Genomic DNA, 22,398 nt, shown 5'->3' with positions numbered 1-22,398 from the left:
TTTTATTTGGTTAATCCATACATAATATATTATTTGTAAATATCTCTTGTTCTGCCTTATTTCACAGCAGTTTTCCTTTCTGTTGGTAGATGGCAGGGATAACAGTTACACCTATAACTACCTGCAACAGAAATAAATTTAAAAAATTAAAAATACACACACACACACACACACACACACACACACACACACACAGACTTTCCTCAGTAGCAGAACCCGAGGAACTTCCATTGCTCAGAGACTGAAAAAAAAACACTTTCTACCCCAGAACTTTGTCCTCTGCAACCACATACCTATTTGGGCCAGGAACAAACTAAATAAGAAAATGGCAAAAGCTTAGGGAATACAGTCAATAACATACAGTCAGTGGAAGGAGGAAGACAAAAGAAGGGATGGATGTTGCATGGAACAACTCAGGACGTATGCTTGATGGGTTTTTCTAAATGAACACAGTTAGCAGGAATGTCTGATATCCTTCTAACTAGAAGTAACTGCAACCAAGTTTAGTGGTTAAGGGAACAGGCCTTGGAGTCAGGCAGACATGGTCCCAAATTTTCCATATCACCTTGGGCAAATGATTGAATTTGTCAGAGTCTCAGTTTGAAATCTTATAATTTGGTGATAGAATATATACCCCAGGGACTTCCCTGGTGGCGCAATGGTTAAGAATCTTCCTGCCAATGCAGGGGACACAGGTTTGATCCCTGGTCCAGGAAGATCCCCCATGCTGTGGAGCAACTAAGCCCATGTGCCACAACTACTGAGCCCGTGCTCTAGAGCCTACGAGCCACAATTACTGAAACCTGCGTGCCCAGAGCCCATGCTCTGCAACAGGAGAAGCCAACATAGTGAGAAGCCCGTGCACCGCAACAAAGAGTAGCCCCTGCTCACCACAACTAGAGAAAGCCCGCATGCAGCAACGAGGACCCAACGCAGCCATAAATAAATAAATAAATAAATAAATTTTTTTTAAAAAAAGATTATATACCTCACAGGGATGTTTTAAGAATTAAATGTGAATATGTATGTGGGTAAAGCACTTAGTACCTAGCACATAGTAAGAGCTCAATAACAAGCAGCGATTATGTACAAGATAAATGAGTATATTTTAGATAGACAAGCCTCTTTAAAGAACTGTTTTATTCAAATACCAATAACACTTCTATACAAAGGCTGGCTGAAAGCAATTAAATAAATCAGTTTATTTGTCCCACACAAATTTCTGATAAGATTAGCTTTATCTCTTTCTCTCAAATGTAATTAAAAAAAATTTCCTTAGGAAAGGATGGCCATAAAATTAAATCACCAGATACCAGTAGGACAAGAATAAAAATAGTGTAGTGTGAAAAATGTCCAACACAACACTGCCTGCTGAAAATAAACAATGCAAAGAAAATAAAATAGCAGAATACAAAGAGTAAATAAAATAATCTCTTCATCAACTGCTAATATACGTTGTAAATAGTACCAAATCAAAATGTTTAATTAAAAATACGCCACCATGAAATGTATGATACATTAATTAAAGGGGTACATCTGGGGCAAAATTAAGTAGGGGGTGCTTAAAGAATTGTTCCAGGTGAAAGATAGATTTAGACGGAGTTGGGGAAAATCTCTTAGTACTATTTCAGAGTATTCTGGAAAGGGATAGCCTATAAATCCCCAGCACAATGCCTGGCATACAGCAAAGGTATTTGCTAAATGACACTCTGCAGATTTTTTAGAGAAAGTCATATAAGCTTCAGATATTCAGATAAAAGCAAAATACTACTAAATTTTTTTTGGCTTGGATTTTGGGTTAGAGATCTTCATATTACCAATTCCTAAGCTACTGGAAGTATGGCTCTGGGTTTTAGGACTCCACGTTCCAAGGTTGGCTTTGATTTGGGAACTTGAAAGTATAGATGAGAAAAAGCCACGAAGAGGTAGATGGAAGTTTCGCAAAGGAAATGAATGATACCAGGTTCAGCATGAGTTATGTGCTGAACTGTTAGATGTTTTTCAAAGAATCACACAGTGGAGACTCACTTGGCCTTGCAAAAGCATTTTAGGCAATCTTTTTGGATGGAGGAAATACCCTCCTATCATTAAGTTCCTATAATGGAGAGAATGCCATGAGACATGCTGAATTTTGCAGACAAATACGGTAAGTTTTCCTTCCCCTTTTCCCACTTTAATTGAAATCATATCCCAGTGAAAGAGGATGGCAATTTTTGGTGATAGAGAATTTCTACTCAGAGTACTTTCAGTAGGCAGCATATTTCTAGTTGGAGACAGGTGTGCCCAATGAAACCCCCAATGGTGACACAGCACGAGGGCTGTCCATACCTTATGCAATCTCCTCTTCTTTCTCCAGTGTGTATACTGACAACTTCCTATTAACAACCGTCTCCTCAACTGCAACTCCAATCAGAGCTCAGAAATCAACACTAAGTTTTTCCCCTATCTGTGTATCATCAAATTTCCACATTGAATTCCAGATAAACCTCACAATGTAATTCGTCACTGTTACATAATTATTGGACTAACAAAAACATCCTTTCATAAACATACACTACTTGAATTTTTTTTTTTTTGGATGACGGAGAGTTATCCCTAAAACTCTGGTGCCTAGAGTAAATATTTAGTAAACAAGTGAGGTACCTTCAGGGACTGCAGAGAGTCTGAATTAGTATCACAGTAGAGGATGATGTTGTTGGCCATGCTGAAACTTTCTCTCACTCCAAGGTGGTAAAATAAAGACGGCTGCCGGAAGGCATCACTCATCTCCACCACGGCAATATCTGCAAACAGAAAACAAAGTCCCCCAAAAGGTGACACCTAAATAATGCCCAGTAAGCACTTTTCGGTTCCAGTTACTTAGTATGCAAAGAGGAAATGAGGAAACCATAGGGACTTTCCCTCTTCATTTACCACTGACTTTTAATTAGCAGTTCTATCAGAAGTGGTTTTACAAACTGCAGTAAAACTGCACTTTTAAAACAATAAGGGGGTCATATAATTACTGGAAACTAAGGAGAGTCTGCAATGGTGGGAAGCAGGACTTATTCTCTCTGTTAAATTTCAACACTGAAAACAAGTTAACAAAGGTTCCAGAAGCAGATCCATGGGAAACAGAAGCAAGTAATAAATGTAAAATGAGATTTATAAAAGCAAATAGGTAAGATGATGACTCAGTTCAGAGCTGTATTTTATAATAATTAATATCTAGCAAGTCCTTAGCAAGTATAATCAAGAAAAAGAAAAATCAAAGGTATAGAAATTATGACTAAGAAGGAGAATATAACCACAGGTACAAGTTCTTCCAAAGCTCATAGATGACTAACACCAGGGTGGCATAAACTTGATACCAAAATTTGACAATGTCCCAAAAATAAAATTCAGATTAATCTCAAACTCATTTATGTATACAGACAAAAACATGAAAGAAAACTGAGCAAAATGCATCAAGCATTATACTATAAGACCACTAGATCATGGGTTTAAAATTTATTTGGGGAATGCAAGGATGGCTCAATGGAAAAAAAATCATCAGCATTCCCAAAGATGCCCCAAGTATTGATACTTTAACTAAAATTCAGAATCCACTTCCATTTCTCATTGAAAATAACGGCAAACTGAAAATATAAGGGCACTTCTTTAAAGTGAAGAATAATATATATTTCATAACAACTGCCAACTTTGTGCTTATAGGTATTCCCATGAAAATCAGGAAAAAGACAAGACTGTCAACTATTCTCACTACTAGTACACTTTCTGAAAATCCTAACTAATGCAATAAGATTTCACAAAGTATGGAAACATAATTCTATAAAATAAAATACATAATTATCATTACTTGCAGATGTTACAATTACCAACCCAAAAAACCCAGTAGAATCAATTAAACAACCACTATGAGCAATAATACAATTTAGTAAGGTGTCAAGATCCAAAATTATGAAAACCAAGAGCTTCCTTTATAATCATAATAAGCTTCTGGAAAATGTAATAAACAGATCCTACTCACAATTAAAATGAAAATGTTAACATACAGCAAATTTAACAGATGATGCTAATTTGTTTAAAATATGTGCAATACGTGACACATGAAAGGTTACTATCTTTATAAATTATCTCGATTGGTCAATTTAAAACAAATAAGAACATTACAATAGAAAATTAGGCTATGGACATAGGCAGGTAAAATCACAAAAGTATAACTAAAATGGTAAATAAACATATAAAAATATTCTACATCTCACTACTAATAAATGCACATTAAACGAATAATAGTGTCAAGTTTTTTCCCTAACAAGTGGCCTAAGATATTTCAAAATACCCAGTGGAGATGCAAAGAAATGATACTCTTACATGCTGTGGGGAACATTTTAGGAGACTTGAGTCCTTAAAATTATGCACACTCTTTGACTCAATAATTCCATTCCTAAGAATTTATCCTGTGAAAATTCCTATACATGTAGCAGATTCACTTGTAAGTATATGCACTGAAATATTATTTTTGCAGTAACAATGGAAAATGCCTAAATATCCATCAGTAGAAAAATGGCGAAACACCCACACACATACACACACACACACACACACACACAAATTCAATTAATGGCACGTTACATAACCATTGAAAACTATATTATAGAAGAACATTTAATATTGGGGTAAATTCAAGCTATATTAAGGAAAAATATTAAAATATATACATTATAATGTATAGCATACACATTAAAATATAATGTATACATTATAATGAATAGATTATTATATATATTCTATGTGTATATATGCACATGAATAAAAAAGTTTTGGAAAGTTGTATACCAAAATGTAAACTGTGATAAAGCTGTGTGATGGAATTATGAATTACCTTTTCCTCTTTCTATCTTCTATGTCTTTCACAATTTCTATTACGAACATTGATTACTTTTGTAATTTAGGAACCCACCAAAATACACAAAGAACATTGAAGCCCCGTGTGACTGAATGTAAAACCAAACTGCAGCACTTTTATAAAAGCGACGCAGACCCTCGAGAGGCTGTTTGAGACAGTCGGCCTTATCTAATGAATGTGAAATTAGAGTCTGCATTCTGTGAAGGAGAAATAAATCAGATCAAATGGAGGCTAAAGACATAGAAGATTGAGTGAGGTTATAAAAGGGGAGGACAGGTCACAGGAGCGTCAAAAGATGTTTTCAAGGCTAACCATGACTTCGGGGCTCTTTAATACAAATGGAGAGCTTTCTTTTGGGGTCCTTACCATTTACACATCAAAAATCAACACCCGAACAAACTGAGTCACTGCATCCCACCCACACGCCCCATCTGCCTCCTGCGCCCACACGGCTTGCTCCTCCCACAGATGCCAGCCACTCAGTCAGCGACGCCGCTTTAAAATCAAGAGAAGGCATACAGTGTGGCTGAGAGAAACCAAATAAAACAGCTGCCGATGAAAAATAAATGAGAGATATACAAAGAAAAATGCTAAGTTAAAGTAGTGACAAGAGGGGGGGAAATGGGTTCTTTCCAGAGAACTGACTCGTGGAATTTGTTGCTAAAACAAAATACAAACGCTGCAGAAGGCTTTCAGATTAAGAGAGAAACGAGACATTTAAAATAAATGGTAAAAGCAAACTGAGGTATATTCACTAGATCTAAACAGGAACAGACCCATATGGGGATGCAATATAGAACATTAAAACTGCTAAATTGTATAGTAATTTTAAAATACCATAATACCATATGATAACTCAGAAGAAGACAGGCATTTTTCCTACCTCAAATTCAGATAAGTGATTTGTTCTAATGTATTTGTATTTTTTCTTAATATATTTCTTAATTTCCATAGAGGAAAATTTACTCTTTCATCTGCTTTGTAAAGTGTTAAAGCATGTGCCCATTTTTTTATTGTTGAGTTTGTTTTCTTACTGTGAGTTTTGTGTGTTTTTATATTATCTGGATATGTTTCCTTTGTCAGGTATGTTATTTACAAATACTTTCTCCCAGTTTGTGACTTACCTCTTCATTCTGTTAAGTGCCTTTAGGAGAGCCGAAGTTTTTAACTTTAAGACCAATTTATCAAATTTTTTTTCTATTGTGGATTGTGCTTTAGGTGTGGTATCTCAAAAAAATCTTTGCCTAACCCAAGTCACAAAAGTTTTCTCCTCTGTTTTCTCCCAAAAGTTTTATAGCTTTTACATTTTACATTTAAGTTTATGATCCATTTTGATTTTCTCTTCCAAAAAGTTTTGGATTTTCTATTCCATTCCATTGATCTCTGTGTCTACCTTTTGCCAATACAGATGTCCCTCGATTTACAATGGGGTTATGTCCAGATAAGCCCATAAGTTGAAAGTACTGTAAATTGAAATACATTTAATACACTTAAACTACCGAACATCATAGCTTAGCCTAGCCTACCTTCAATGTGCTCAGAACACTTGAGGACTGTACCACTAGCCCGGGAAAAGATCAAACTTCAAAATTTTGAATTATGGTTTCTACTGAATGGGTATCATTTTTGTACCATCATAAAGTCCAAAAATCATAAACCGAACTATTGTAAGTTGGGGACCGTCTGTGCTATGTACACTGTTTTGTCTACTGTAGCTTTATGGTAGGTACTGGAATCAGGCAGTGTGAGTCCTCCAACTCTTCTGTTTTCAAAACTGTTGTAGCTATTTGAGTTCTTCAATTTGCTTTCCTGTATAAATTTTAAAAGCAATTGGTAGCTGAGAGCTATCCGTTGATAGCTGCAAAAAATTCTCCCAGAATTTTGACTAGGATTATGATGACTATAGATCATTTTGGGGAGAACTGACATCTTAACAATATTGAGTCTTTCAGTGCATGAATATGGCATATCTCTCCACTTATTTAGGTCTTCTTTGATTACTTTGCCCATCAGTATTTTGTAATTTTCAACATATAGTTCCTACACATATTTTGTTAAATTTATACCTGTTTCATTTTTGGGGTGCTATTGTAGATGGTACTCTTTTTAAAATTGCAAATCCCAATTGTTCATTGTTAGTACATAAAAATGGTTGATTTTTGTGTATTGACCTTGTATCCTGAAGCTTTACTAATAAACTCACTTATTAGTTCAAGGAGCTTTTTTTTTTTTGGTCCATGCTTTGGGATTTTCTACATGGACAATCATATCATCTGTAACTAGAAATGGTTTTCTTTCTTCCTTTCCAATCTGTATGTCTTTCATGGTTTTTGTTTTCTGGTTGGTTGTTTTGTTTTGCCTTGTTATACTGGCTAGGACTTCTAGTTACACAGCATTTTTTTACACAATAATATTTCATTATCTAACTAAAGAAAATATTATCTTATTATGGCTACCTTCTGACTCTGATGCATATCTTCTCAAAAGTAATAAAATAAACAGGTGAAAATTTTTTTCCTTGTGAAATCATCCTAAGACATGCTAAAAATGCATAAGATGATGTAATTAAAACAAACTAAATAAATGCCTGATACGCCACCATTTTTGAAACTCACTTATATGGGGTACAGTTTACCCACTTTATTTTATAAACATGTATTAGTAATTACACGTGTCAGACATTCTGTGCTTTTCAAATATTAAATCACTTAATCTTCATAATACCCCTTTTGTGGTAGGCAATGTTATTATCTCAGGACATTGAGGTAGAGAAGGTATAAGTAATCAGCCCAAAATCAGTCTGAAAGCGGTAGCACCAGGATTCAAACCCAGGCAATCTGGCTGGAGAATCCATGCCCTTAATTCTTAAATGAGCCACATACTACACTTATAGGATATGGAGGTTCTAAAGATCAGAACAAAAATGAAATGCAAAAATAGATTTGGGGACTGACGCATATATACTCCTGTAATGTATTTCATGAGTAAATGCACGTAATAATCGTCTAACCGAGCTTTTGTGGTAATATTGTGCGTAAAATTGCCACATTTCAAAATTTAAGGCTAAGTCAGTCATTTAAAAATATAGGCAAAGACATTAAAATCTCTCACAGTTGTATATAAGGTGTAGTTTCTTTCCTTCTTCCAATTCAATTAACGCTAAATGGAGCATCAAATTAGGTTTGCCAGGAGTTTATTAAAGCATAATAAATTTCTAGGACAATCACATAAGACTGTTGTGAGTAATTGCATTTTGGTCAGCAAATGGCAGTGGTTCATGGTCTGCGTTACTTTCTATTTAATTTTTCCTTGGTAAACCATATCTGTTAAATATCTCACAAGAGCTGCTGCTGCTGCTTGTAAAAAGCAGCATTGAAGGAAGACATGAATGTTTATTTCCATCTATTCAGCGTTTTTCCTTAAGCATCAGGATCGCTGATGACAAAGCAAGAGCCCAGTAGTGATTCAGCTTGTTCTGTAGTCTACAAGTGCTCTAAAGTTTCATAATCACTGGAAACTTCCCAAGTTATTACACAGAACTACGCATCCAGTCATGACGGATTAATCCCCACAATGACCCATTAGTTCCAGTTTAATTCAGCAAACGTCCTGAGCCATTCTCTGGTAGGATGGATGACAGAAACCTATGTGGGTGAGGCATCAGCTGGCAATGGAGCCAGAAAGTGGAGCACCTCAAACAGCACCCCCGGCACATCAAAGGCATTATGGAAGAAGCCAAGGAAAGGAAGGGTACCTGGGACTTGGTTGAGAAATACAGAAAACCGCACTAGAAAACTACGTCAATTCCCAATGGGATCCTTAATGGGTGAACCAAGAGAGATTCTCTAAAGAGCAGACACTAACCCCCAAATGATCATCCCTTCCTAATTCTTAAGGGAAGCATAACCTGCATTCCATTGATTTTTCTTTTATGAATGAATAAGGGCTGTTTACAACTAATCTACAATATGAAAATTACTAAAATATTACTCATGGCCTAAAAGTAGTGCCCCAGAAGAGTATCCTGAAGTTTCTAAGTCAGTTTTCTAAAGCCTGGCAGGGATACACTGTTGAGAAATTGCAAAACTCCTACTGTACAGCTAGAATTGCTGAGACTTTCAGGAAGGATAGAAGAATAATCCATCATCATTGTTGTTTTGAATTGGTCATGGTTTGGCAATTCCTGCTTTAAATTACTACGTATTTAGCTTCATCAGCACCCTTTTATTTTCTTGTATGTTATTTAGTTAACCCTACTGTGTATAACGATACACATTTGTATCAACAGTAGATTTTGGCCCCCAATTTCCTCATCCCTAAACTCCAATAAATATATGCACAGTGATTCAAGCATGAATCATTCATATATTGCTCAAGCAAATATATATATAATCTCCCCACCCCAGCCCTAATTTGCTTGTTTGATGTTTATTATACTGAGGTATGGGGGCGGGGTGTTTAACCTGAAAAGAAGCCTGGGAGGTAAGTGATCAGAGGGATGGTTTGCACTTCCAGAGGGTGGTCTTGTAAACATATTGAGAGCCATTGCACCTACCAAGGGGGGTGGGGGTGCAGGGAGAGAAAAGGGGAGAAGCCTAGAGAGGAAAAAGAAACAAAAGAGAAAGAAAGAGGGGGGAAAGGGGAAGGAGAGAAACATGGAAAGAAGGAAGGAGGGAACAGAACCAAATAAGATTGGTGGTATAAGAACTAAAGTCCCCTTGCCTGGGCAATAGCTGCAAGAGTTCACTTCACGATGCGCCAGCTTGAGAGAATGCAAGGGGGAAAGAGCACACATCTGTAGGAGGTGCCCAGCCCAGAGTGGCAGGACCTAGAACCACAGCTCTCGGCCAGGAGGAGATGCAGCCTCAGAAAAGCACACCACAGAGCTGAAAAGCTGGAAAGGAAACCTCCCCATCTCCAGTGGCCTCGAGAGGAGTCATGAATATGCAAAAGGCAGGCAAGCTGCTTCATGACTTCCAGTGTCTGAATCCTAATTAGGTTTCTGGCTGGGTGACATTAGACACCTTAAATTCTCTGAGTTTCGGTTTCCTCAACTGTAAATTGAGGATAGTAACACAGGTATTTACCATGTAAAACTGTTGTAAGGGTTACATGTGCACTAGGCACAGGAAACTCTCAATATATGGTCATTATACGGAGCCACTACAAAAAATGTTCATAGGAAGCCCTTTGAGCAATTTATCATGTTATTGAAGACAATGCGACTATATAACTCAGTACCACCTGATGAAGCCTCAGATGAATAATTACTCATCGAAGTGATGTTGAAATCAAATTCTGAAGGCATAGAAAGCCAACATAAAGAATTCTGACCTGACTTTACAATCAGTGGTGATCCATCCACGTCCATGAGTTTTGAGAAGGGGTGCAGCAGGATCAAATTTTTGTGAAGACAAACCTAGAATCTGTGGATGGATGAGTGTCACAACAGACTGGAAGGTGGGAAATTAGTTAAGGAGTCATTCAAGGGACATGTGCCCCTAAACTAATATAGAGATAACATGGCGGGGAAATCATGGTGGGGAAGCTTTAGAAATTTGGTGGATGCAGGATAATCAAAAAAAGAATTAAAAATGATTCTGTTTTGAACTTGAATGTTTAAGATTGATGACCTATCATTAACATAATAAATGACAAGAGGAAGAACCATTTTTTGGGTAGTAACTTGACTTTGGATTGGGACACACTAAACATTGTGTGTGTATGTGTGTGTGTGTGTGTGTGTGTGTGTGTGTGTGTATCTGACAGCTGTCACTCTGTAACAAAGTGACAGCTGTCAGATACAGAAAGATGAGAATCAGACTGAGTGGTTTCAGAGTCAGAATGATGGACGATAGTTCAAGTAGAATTGTAGATGAGATTATCAACTTAGTATAGAAAGAAGTGAGAAGGCAGCTTTGACTCAGGACATCCTTTCTTCATTATATATCCAATAGAAACACAAATAGATGTTCACCAAAAGACATGTAATGAATGTTCATAACAGCAGTATTTATACACCATCAACAGTAGAAGAAATACCATGTGCTATATACAGACAATGGATACTATACAGCAATGAGAATTTTAAAATCTATAACCCTATGTGACAACACGGATGAATCTCACAAACAGATTGTTAAAAGAAAGAATCCAGATACAAAAAAGTAGGTACTTTATGATCCTGTTCGTATTAGGTTCATAAATGTGATATTCAAAATCAAAACAGAGGATTCTTTGGTGGGGGGCAATGGCTGAGAGGGGCTCCAGGGGTCTTCTGGAGAGCTAGTAAGGGTCTGCTTCCTGACTTAGGTACTGGTTACTCAGGCATGTTCATTTTGGTCAATAATTTTGTCCGGAATATCAAAAGAGGGCTGTATTTTGTTTCCTGTGGCCATTTTAACAAATTACCACACACTTGGTCCCTTAAAACAACAGAAATTTATTCTTTCACAGTTCTGGAGGCTGGAAGTTCAAAACCAAGGTGTCAGCAGGGCCAGGATCAGGCCTCCTCAGAGGCTCTAGGGCACAATGTGTTCCTTGCCTCTTCCAGAACCTAGAAGTTTTAAGCATTCCTCGGCTTGTAGTGTGTGTGCCTGTGGTGTCAAAGTGTCCTCTGCCTCTCTCTTAGAAGGACCCTTGTGATGGCATTTATGGCCCATCCAGGATCATCTCATCTCAAAACCCTTAATTTAATCACATATGCAATCAAATTTTCCAAATAAAGTAGATTCACTGGTTCCTGTGTTTTGACATAGATGTTGAAGCCTACGGGTGAGGGTCATTTTTCAGCCCACCGCAAGGATTATAAAGAAGCCCCATGATGAGGAAGGTGAACCCAGCAGAACCAAAGGTGTTGAGTAAGAGCTAAGGAAATGGAGGTAACAAGCACAGGCATTCTCCAGCAAGGAAGAGGATTAACACCCACTAAGGTCCAGAGGAGAGATTTTCACATTCAATAAGGAAACTGAGACATCAAACAATGGAAGGGGATTTGAAAGGGCTAAAGGTGTTTAGTTTTAGGATGGTGTGCTCCAACGTTAGTAGAAAGATTAAGATTTTAAAGAGGGGGAAGTAAGTAGTGGAGACCGTCTCTACATTTTTGGATAAGACAGATGGGATGGGATCAAAGGGGAAGGCGAAAAGTCAACTTGGAAAAAAGGAGGGATACTTTTAAGAAAAAGGTAAGTAATACAAAACAAAGACTGAGAAATAATAAAGTGGAAGGGAGAATGCTGAGATCCTTCAATTCAGGTGAGGACTTTTTTAGGCCAGAGCTCGGGTGCTGGTGGCCAACAGAGAGGAAAGCCCAGCCCAGGGACGGCAAGAGCAAGCCTACATCCTGTGAACATCCCTGGAAACATGCCAGAAGGCGGCCCTACCTCTGCTCTGGGAAGTCATGACCCCAGTACATTTCTTTTTTAGGAGAACTTTATGTCATTTGTGATAGTAAGAATGCTAACTATTGCAGTTACAGAAGCAAGATGTGAACCCAAGCCTTATAAGAACCAAAAACTATTTTTTTCTTACTTCTACTGCCTAAGATGTAGTAAAGGAGTATTTGACGAAAAGAGGGCCGCCAATTTTATTCTGCTTACTGGCTACAGACAAAAACCTTAACCAGACATGAAAATCTCAATCTTACAAATGAGTATTCTGGGTCACAAGGAAGACTGGGCTAATAAAGAATCCTTCCTTCTTATCAGAGAGGAATTTCAAGCACACAATATTTTGATGGTGGTTTAGTAAGTGTCATTAAGGGAGCCCTGTAGATACTCTAACCAGATTCAATCTTCACGTGAATCCTTCATTATCAGTGCACAAGGAAAGGAGATAAATCACAATTTTTATCTTTGGTGAATAGCGAGTACTTTATAAAGTGATATTTCCTGGTCACAGGTATAGCAGTCCCCTACAATTCTGCTTATTAAAGAAATACAAATAGGTCCTACATCAAAAAGTATTAACTCTCTTTCCAAGTTAAAAAAGGGTCTAGGGACTTCCCTGGCAGTCCAGTGGTTCAGAATCCCCACTTCCACTGCAGGGAGCATGGGTTCAATCCCTGGCTGGGGAACTAAGATTCTTCATGCCACGGGGAATGGCAAAAAAAAAAAAAAAAAGAAAAAAAAAGAAAGTTGCATAGCATGTACAAAAAAGGGTCTAGTTTATAATCTAAGAATTTATTTTTTAATGTTACGGCAATTACAATAGACTTGGACATGATCTATAAAGCGTATGCTATATAAGAAAAGTATGAATCAGAATTAAATCTAAAGATATTTATGTGACAGGGCCACGGTGCACCTTATATGCAGAAATGGAATACGAGGCTGTTTTGACGGCAAAAATGTCTATGTCACCGTTGAAAACTATTTTTCTCCTTGAAATTTTTCTATTTCCTGAAGGTATACTGGGTTTAAGCGTCTAGAATCACAAATTTAGATCTCTATAAACTCATTTTATGTACTAAATTTCAGTCCTTAAGTAACCAATCTATTTTCATTAGATACTGAAAGAGCTATTCAGAAAAATTTGAACAGGCTTTTTAAGAGTTTACTCTAGTTTTTATGGTGGTTATGGTGTATGGCATTTTTTTTTTAGGTCTGTCACATTTAATTTTAATTAACTCTTCATAGCTGTCTGCATTTATGCTTCAGTGAATTTCCCAAGCACACAGAGTAGCCCTCTGTCACCGTAAGACTCTTACACAAGCACCATCCTTACCGACCGGATTAACTGGGGCTGGCGTTAAGTTGTGTGAGGTTACAAGAGTCCATTTGTGATCATTTCTGTAAAAAGAATCTAATTGTTCCTCATAGATGTGCATCCTGAGTGACATACTCTTCCCTAGTTGCTTTACACCTTTTCAACTTATTCACATAGAGACAACAGACAGTGACCAGAGAGCACCTGAACATTATCTCACGTAGTTCTAAAGCAAAAATGGCTGTGGCAATGTCATTCCCATTTAAGGCTGTTCTGATTAAGGGAAGATTTTTCTCACTCTGTCTAGGGAAACAGCTGTAGTAAATGTTTGCTATATCTACATAAACAACAATACTGATTAAAGGAGTGTAACAGGGATACAATCAAGAAAGTTCAGACTATGGAAAATTCTACAGGAAAAATGACCTGGTTTCCTCAACAAAAACATTACAGGAGGTGAGGGAGAGCGATGGAAGGAAAAATTAGATATTAAAAGAGAATTAAGGGATCCTGTCAATTGCAAAGTAGGGACCTTATTTGGATTCTAACTAAAATAAATGTTAAAAAATCATGACACATAGAAAATTTGACAACTGGCAGGATGATTGATGATATTAAGAAATTATTTTAAGTGTGATTAGAGCCTGTGGTAGGAGCATGGTAATTTAATCCTATATTACAAAAAGGAAAAAAAAAGCTAACTGCTGGCGTATGGGACCACACAACATATGTATTCTTTTTCTTTTTTTTTTTTTTAACACATATGTATTCTTTATCAAAGAGTGCTATTCCTCACACAATACGGAATTTAATTGCAAGCAATAAACACTGTACTGTTCCTGCTGTAGAAGAAAGAACACAGGTAGTAAAATGAAAGAAGCCCAGCTTGCACAGTACTTGTTTGGCAGAAACAGTGACTCACCGCGGTAAGCAGGTCAGTTTGAAAGAGTTTTTACTTCTTGCATATATGGCTGTCGTCTGTCGTACTCATAAACCCAACTGGATCTAAGAAGTGTGGGTGAGTGCCAGGGAGCTCCACGGTGCTCCAGATTCTTAAAGTGCAGACAGGCAGAAACCCCCCTAAAGCAGGATTCATCTAGCATGTCTCTAAAAGACGCCAAGTTTTTGCTTTCTTTGTAAGCTGTCAAAGCTACTCCCAACACCTAATAAGTAATCGGCATCTAGTCAAAATGTGCACTATTTTTATTCAAATTTACTTTGTTCTTCTTTCAAGAGTATCTGTAATTCTGTTTGCACAACAGATGTGTAAATATGATTCCGCCAGCAATGATTTCACTCCACAGCTTACATGTTGATATTTCAGTAGAGTACAACAATTCATTTTGGGGTTTTTTAAACACTTCTTTCTGGAAGATGATCTATTGGAGAGAATGAGTAGAACTGAAACTATTCATTGTTAAATAATCCTTTTATTGCTGTCAGACTTAGGTTGCTGACCTTAACTGACTGTAACGAAATAGTCTGGGTCCTTTTTTTTGCCTTCTCACTAAAGTTAAATCTGTCAATCTTCAGGAGTTCACTTATGCTCTAGGAGAGTTACAGTTCGTTTGTTTTAATGTAACACATTCATGGGATGATAAAAATGTCACTGAGAAAAGGAGCTGTCGGTCCATCTCAAAGGCCAGCCACACTAGGATGAAGACAGGGAAGGAAAGACCGCTTTAGCAGCTCTGCAATGGGGAAAATGGGAGACACCTGTTCCATAGACACAGCAATAGGCCGGGCAGCAGATGATATGCAACCCCCTTCCATGCATTACCCATTAGGTTATGCCCTCCTTAGAGCTTTCCAAGAGCTTCTTATCACACTGCATGGGAGGATCAGGTTTCTTAACCTTGCTTCAATCTCAGTCATCACAGCACCCTGGAAATGCTCCCTTTCCTCTTCTCCCACACTTGTTTATTTTAACAAGCATTTATTATCTGTTCTGTGCAAGCGACTGTGAAGAAGTCAAAGAAATCAGCACCAGCCCTTCAAGTGCATGTGAACTACAGAAGTCCAGGGTCAAATGAAACAGACGTAAATATTCCATTGATTCTGATGGGGGTCTCAGGGAAGGCAGTGTGGGGGCAACGGCGTTGAGGTAAGCCTTGAGAAATGGTAATATTTCAGTACACAGAGGGTGGCAAGGAAGGCCATTTCTGGCTACTCTGTGACTGCATAATTTAGGAGTTTCTCTCCGCCAGAAAAATTGCCCCACCACCTAAGAATGGACGTGGGCACAGCCTCCCACTGACCAAGGAAGGGCTTATTGCTCCATCTACCTGGTCCTCCTGCAGGAAGTTTACAGACAGTAAAATAAATTGCACAGATGTTGTGGGTTTTGTGTTTTTTTCTGGAATTCTTTTCAATGATAACTTTTTTCTTACTAGGAAGAGAGAGATTGCATTTTGCTCGTGCCTTTACACACTCTAAGTTGCATTACTAAGTGCATCCCCTTCCTTTATGTGTCACTGGGACGCCCATGTTATCCCTCTGCCCTACTTCTTGGTCCAAGGTGAGTTTCACTCCCTTCCCTTTTCAGAGCTCTCTCCGCTCACCATCCGACAGCCAGGGATCTGCTGTCTGTGCGCTGGAAGGTAGCTGATGCCTACAAGCTGAACAGAAAACGCTGGTAAGGAGACAACTTTTAATTCACGCTGCTGATGCAGGAGAGACAAACAGAAACCAACCAACAGGAAAGACTTCTGAATAAGAGAAAAAAGTCTTCCGGGTAGTGCTCTGGCCGAAAGATATGTTTACCAAACATCACCACAGCCATGGAGAGCATTCTGAGGCAGTGGGGAGCACAAAATGTGTACTTGCTAAAGGCATTAACACAGTTAATTTGCTTCAAGGAGAGCGATATATCTCCCCAATTCTCAGCATTTGTTTCTATGTGTATATTAACAACCAGAAACAGAAAGAGCTAAAGAACTGAAATTACAGTGAGGAGAGTTCAGGCAGCACCTGCATGTCTTCTTGGAGCAGCTGCTATTGGACTCAGAGTAACCTGTAGCCACGTCAGCTCCGACACACTGGGTACCAGTTCAGCCATCAGTTCAACCCATCCCTGCTATGTGCCAGGCCCAGGGATACAAAAGTCAGACACACACACACACACACGCAGAGTTCCTGTCTTCAGAAAGCTTATGTTCTAGTGGGAGGACAGAAAATCAAATAATCATACAAAAACAAATGCAAATAATAAAACAGAGGGCGTTTGGAAAGGTACAACAGAGAGAGCTAGTTAGTTGATGGGGCTCCCCTGACCAAGTGACGGGATCTGAAGGAGATGTGGAAATAAAGGGAGATCAAAATAAACGTGGCCTATCAGTAGGCAGTGCTGACCAGGTATTACAAACAGCCAGGTGTCCCTCCTGCCAGGTGGGGGCGGTGGGTAGCTGGCTGGGGTCAGGCTGCCCGAGTCTGCGCTTCATCTGTGTAGCCCTACGCTGGGAACCCACCTTCCCACAGCGGTTTCCTCATCTGTCAAATAAGAACAACAGTCCCTGTCCTAGAAAGGGCTGAACAACAATGAGCCCTCAATGCCTATTAGCCATTATTAGAGAGCGGGCCATGGATTGGGAGGTACCTTCACACCTTATTTCCACCACGGAGAACTGTCCACAATTTATAAATAGGTTCCTGTACTTTTCCTGTTTGATAAACAGGGCATATAAAATCCATAAAATGAGTTTCATTCCCCTCAACAGACTCCTGCTGCCTTGACAAAGACTCTAGTTAAACAACATCTTCAAGAGAGGCCCCAGACCATATGGAAACAACCAACATTTGTGGTTAGTATTTTGGGGTTTGAAGGAGGCAGACGAGAGCAAATAATTGCAAGACCCCCAGAAGGTGCTGGAATGGCCAGCCGAGCACATATCCTGTTTTGCTTCAAACAATCCCAGATGATGCCTTCTGTCCCACTGTAATTTCTAGTACAGCGCCCTTCACTCTGTCACCCTGAGCAACGGGGCAGTTCCTGTTCCACCGTGTTGTCACCTTCCATAGGCCATGGCAGCAGGGGCTGCAGCTGTCAAAAATCTCAGTAAGAACCGCCTCCCCTGACCCCATTAAGCTTGGCCCTGGGTCTTTCACTAGACGAAGACCTCAGCCCTGGATGTTCTTCAAGTTACTTTTGGACATAAGCTGCTTTTCCAAATCTCCCAGACCAAGGTAATAGGGGAAACTGTGTAAATGGCATGGAGTAGAATCAGACAGCTTTTAAACTCACCCTCTTGCTACTCCCAATGAAATGCATTTCATTTTGCGGGGATTTTTCCCCTTTTCTTTGGTCACTGTCTGCACTCATGCATGTGTGTGTGTGTGGTATGTGTGTGTGTGTGTGTGGTATGTGTGTGTGTGTGTGTGTGTGTGTGTGTGTGTGTGTGTGTGTGTGTGTGTGTGTGTATGTTTCCCTCTTTTTACCTGGCCCCTCTTTCACTCTAATCTTGGTTTTCCTTTTCTGGAATCTGCATCTTCCTCCAAGAGCTTATATTTGTCCTCTCGTCTTTCTGCTGTTTACTTACCATTTCTACCGAAAATACCCAAGTCAGGTTCAAGTTTCTTTTAGACTCAACAAGCCAGAGCTGGTTTTACAACAGAACACGTGTCCCCTGAGTCTGGGACTAAAAGACCCAAGTGGTCTTTTGGGAACTGGTTTAAACCAGGCAGCCAGATCTGAAAGACCATATTCTCTCCAGCTATTTCTACTCCCATGTGATTTCTTTCAGAGCACGACTGAGACAATGAAAAAAAAAACAGAAAAACTACCTGAAATTCCACCACCCATAATCATACCACAATTAACCCAGATGCTATTTTGACTATGACTCCTGAATTATTTTTAAGTTAGCTTGCTTTTAGAAAAAGTATGACACAAATTATTTTCTTAAACTGCAGATCTTCCTTTTGTACCTATTGTCACAAACAAACCAGACTTGTGAAAGGGAGCTTGAGGGCTCAATAACAAAGGAGCAATTTTCTGCCGTTTATTTGGAGCCTATCCCTCTGAAGAAGAGCTACATTTTTTCCTTTTCTTAGAAATGTGGGTTAAATTAAAATGGTAAATGTTTTTCACTTCTGGAGCCACTATTTACTTCTTCATGTTGAATTCCCAGTAACTGTCATCATATCTCATGAAATATGTACACTTGCTTTTCTATCAATATGACTGTCTTGGTTAAAGGTAAACAAACTATCAACATGACCCCATCAATGTGACTCTCTTTACTAAATTTATCAAACAATAAAACTATATACAGGTAAATGATATAAATTTAAATGTTGTCAACTCTCAGAAATATAGTGTATCTAGTCCTCAGCATTAAAGAAGTAAAATATTATACATATTAAAATGATCTGTGGTTAAAACTTATCACATAGAGATATTAAGCATTTTGGTGTATTTCTTTCTTGACTTTTCCCTATACAATTATTACACGTACACACACATATGTACGTATACACACCCATATGGTATGGGGGCAAAACTGCAATTATTCTACATATAATGTTCCAATCATAACCACTTCTAATTGCTAAGGTTACATTTAGGGAAGCTTGAGTTTGATGTTCACAATTTGCTGTTGAATCAAAATACTAAAAGTCTGTGTTCAAACATATACAAAAAGCCCCCACTAAAGTTAACAGTACTTAACGGTGAGAAACTTGAAATTTTCCCACTAAGATCAGGAATTGGGCAAGAATGCACCCCCTTCATCATTCCTTTTTAAGACTGTACTAGAAGTCCCAGCTAATGCAAAAAGACAAAAAAAGGAAATAAAAGGTATACTATTGGGAAGGAAGAAATGAAACTGTCTTTGCAGATGACAATTATCTATGTGAAAATCTGAAAGAATAAACAAAAAAACGACTAGAACTTACAAGTGATTATAGCAAGGTTTCAGAATTCACGGTTAATATACAAGTCAATCACTTTCCTATATACCAGCAACAAACACATGGAATTTGAAATTAAAAAGAAAATACCATTTATATTAGGACCCTACAAATGAAATACTTACATATAAATCTAACAAAATATGTAAAAGATCTACATGAGGAAAACTACAAATCTCTGATGAAAATCAACAAAGAACTAAATGAATACAGAGATATTCCATTCCAAGTTTATGGACAGGAAAACTCAATATTGTCAAGATGTCAGTTCTTTCCAACTTGACCTATAGATCCAATGGAATCCCAATCAAAATCCTGACAAGTTATTTTGTAAAGATAAAAAACCTGATTCTATATGGAGAGGCAAAAGACCCAGAATAGCCAACACAATATTAAAGGAGAAGAACAAAGTTGGAGGGGTGACACTACCAGACTTTAAGACTTACTATAAAGCTACAATAATCAAGACAATGTGGTATTGGTGAGAGAATATACAAACAGATCAATAAAACAGAATAGAGGACTCAGAAATAGACTCACATATAGTCAACTGATCTTTGACAAAGAAGCAAAAGCAATACAATGGAGCAAAGGTAGCCTTTCAACAAACAGTGCTGGAACAACTGGACATTTGCATGAAAAACAATGAACCTAGACACACAAAATTAACTCAAAATGGATCACAGGCCTAAATGTAAAAGTATAAAACTTCTAGAAGATAACATAGGAGAAACTCTAGATGACCTTGAATATGGCAATGTCTTTTTAGTTACACCAAAGGCATGATCCGTAAAAGAAATAATTGATAAGATGGATTTTATTAAAATAAAAAACTTCTGCTCTGAGAAAGACACGGTTAAGAGAATGAGAAGACAAACCATAAACTGGGAAAAAAGATCTGTAAAAGAAATTCTGATAAAGGATTGTTACCCCAAATATACAAAGAACACTTAAAAATAAGAAAGAGAACAGCCAGATTTAACAACAGGCAAAAGACCTGAATACACACCTCACCCAAGGAAGACATACAGATGGTATGTGGTATGTAAGCATATGAAAAAATGCTCAGTAGCATATGTCATCAGGGAGAAATGCAAATTAAAACAACAATGACCCCACACACAATTGGTCAATTAATCTGCAACAAAGGAGGCAAGAATATACAATGGAGAAAAGTCTCTTCAATAAATGGTGCTAGGAAAACTGGACAGTTACATGTAAAAGAATGAAATTAGAACATTCTCTAACACCATACACAAAAATAAACTCAAAATGGATTAAAAACCTAAATGTAAGACCGGATACTATAAAACTCCTAGAGGAAAACATAGGCAGAACACTCTGAAATAAATTGCAGCAATATCTTTTTGGATCCATCTCTTATAAACAAATGGGACCTAACTAAACTTAAAAGCTTTTGCACAGCAAAGGAAACCATAAACAAAACGAAAAGACGACCTATAGAATGGAAGAAAATATTTGCAAATGATGCAACCAACAAGGAATTAATATCCAAAATATAGAAGATCATACAGCTCAACATCAAAAAAAAAAAAAAAACCCACAACCCAATCAAAAAATGTGCAGAAGATCTAAATAGACATTTCTCCAAAGAAGACACACAGATGGCCAAAAGACATAAGAAGAGATGTTCAACATCACTAATTATTAGAGAAATGCAAATTAAAACTGCAATGAGGTATCACCCCACACCAGTCAGAATGGCCATCATCCAAAAGTCTACAAATAATAAATGCTGGAGAGGGTGTGGAGAAAAGGGGACCCTCTTGCACTGTTGGTGGGAACGTAAGTTGGTGCAGCCACCATGGAGAACAGTATAGAGGTTCCTTTACAAACTAAAAATAGAGCTACAATATGATCCAGCAATCCCACTCCTGGGCATATATCTGGAGAAAACCATATTTTGAAAAGGTACATGCACCCCTGTGTTCACTGCAGCACTATTTACAATAGCCAAGACATGGAAACAACCTGAATGTCCATCAACAGAGGAATGGATAAAGATGTGGTATATATATACAGTGGAATACTGGTCAGCCATAAAAAGAATGAAATAATGCCATTTGTAGCAACATGGATGGACCTAGAGAGTATCATACTAAATCAAGTAAGCCAGTCAGAGAATGACAAATATCATACAATATCACTTATATATGGAATCTAGAAAAAATGATACAGATGAACTTACATACAAAACAGAAATAGACCCACAGACATAGAAAACAAACTTACAGTTACCAAAGGGGAAAGGGAGGAGGAGGAATAAATTAGGAGTTTGTGATTAACATACACACACTACTATATATAAAATAGATAAGCAACAAGGACCTACTGTAGAGCACAGGGAACTCTACTCAATATTTTGTAATAACCCATAAGGGAAAAGAATCTGAAAAAGAACATATATATATATATATATATATATATATATATATATATATATATCTGAATCACTTTGCTGTACACCTGAAACTAACACAACATTGTAAATGAACATTTCAATAAAAAATAATTAAAAACAAACAAAAAACCCCAACAACAATGAGATTCCATTTCACACCCATTAGAATGGCTAAACTTCAAAACACTGACAGCACCAAACGCTGGTGAGGATTTAGAGCAACAGGAACTCTCATTCACTGCTAGTGAAAATGCAAACTGGTACAGTCACTTTGGAAGAAGTTCCACAGTTTCATAGAAAACTAAAGATATTCTAGCGATATGATCCAAGCAATCGTGCTTAGTATTTACCCCAAAACGCTGAAAACTTATGTCACACAAAAACCTGTACATGGATGTTTATAGCAGCTTTATTCATAACTGCCAAAACTTGGAAGCAACCAAGATGTCTTTCAGTAGGTGAATAAATAAACTAC

At 37.8% G+C, this 22,398-nt stretch overlaps 1 protein-coding gene across 4 annotated transcripts in view; it reads right to left on the bottom strand.

The window, feature by feature from the left end:
• Positions 1 to 22,398, bottom strand: part of MAP3K5 (mitogen-activated protein kinase kinase kinase 5) — a 212,996-nt gene that overhangs the window by 142,156 nt on the left and 48,442 nt on the right. For all 4 annotated transcript variants that reach the window (XM_027085523.1, XM_027085499.1, XM_027085508.1 and 1 more), the window contains exon 2: positions 2,644 to 2,783. In XM_027085523.1, coding sequence (XP_026941324.1) covers positions 2,644 to 2,783 — 140 coding nt within the window. The remainder of the gene's footprint in view (positions 1 to 2,643; positions 2,784 to 22,398) is intronic.

The sequence above is a fragment of the Aethalodelphis obliquidens genome, unplaced genomic scaffold, assembly GCF_003676395.1.
Source record: "Aethalodelphis obliquidens isolate GAN/ISIS:26980383/991018 unplaced genomic scaffold, ASM367639v1 scaffold3, whole genome shotgun sequence".
Taxonomy (NCBI): Eukaryota; Metazoa; Chordata; class Mammalia; order Artiodactyla; family Delphinidae; genus Aethalodelphis; species Aethalodelphis obliquidens.
This window is presented reverse-complemented; position numbering and strand designations above follow the sequence as displayed.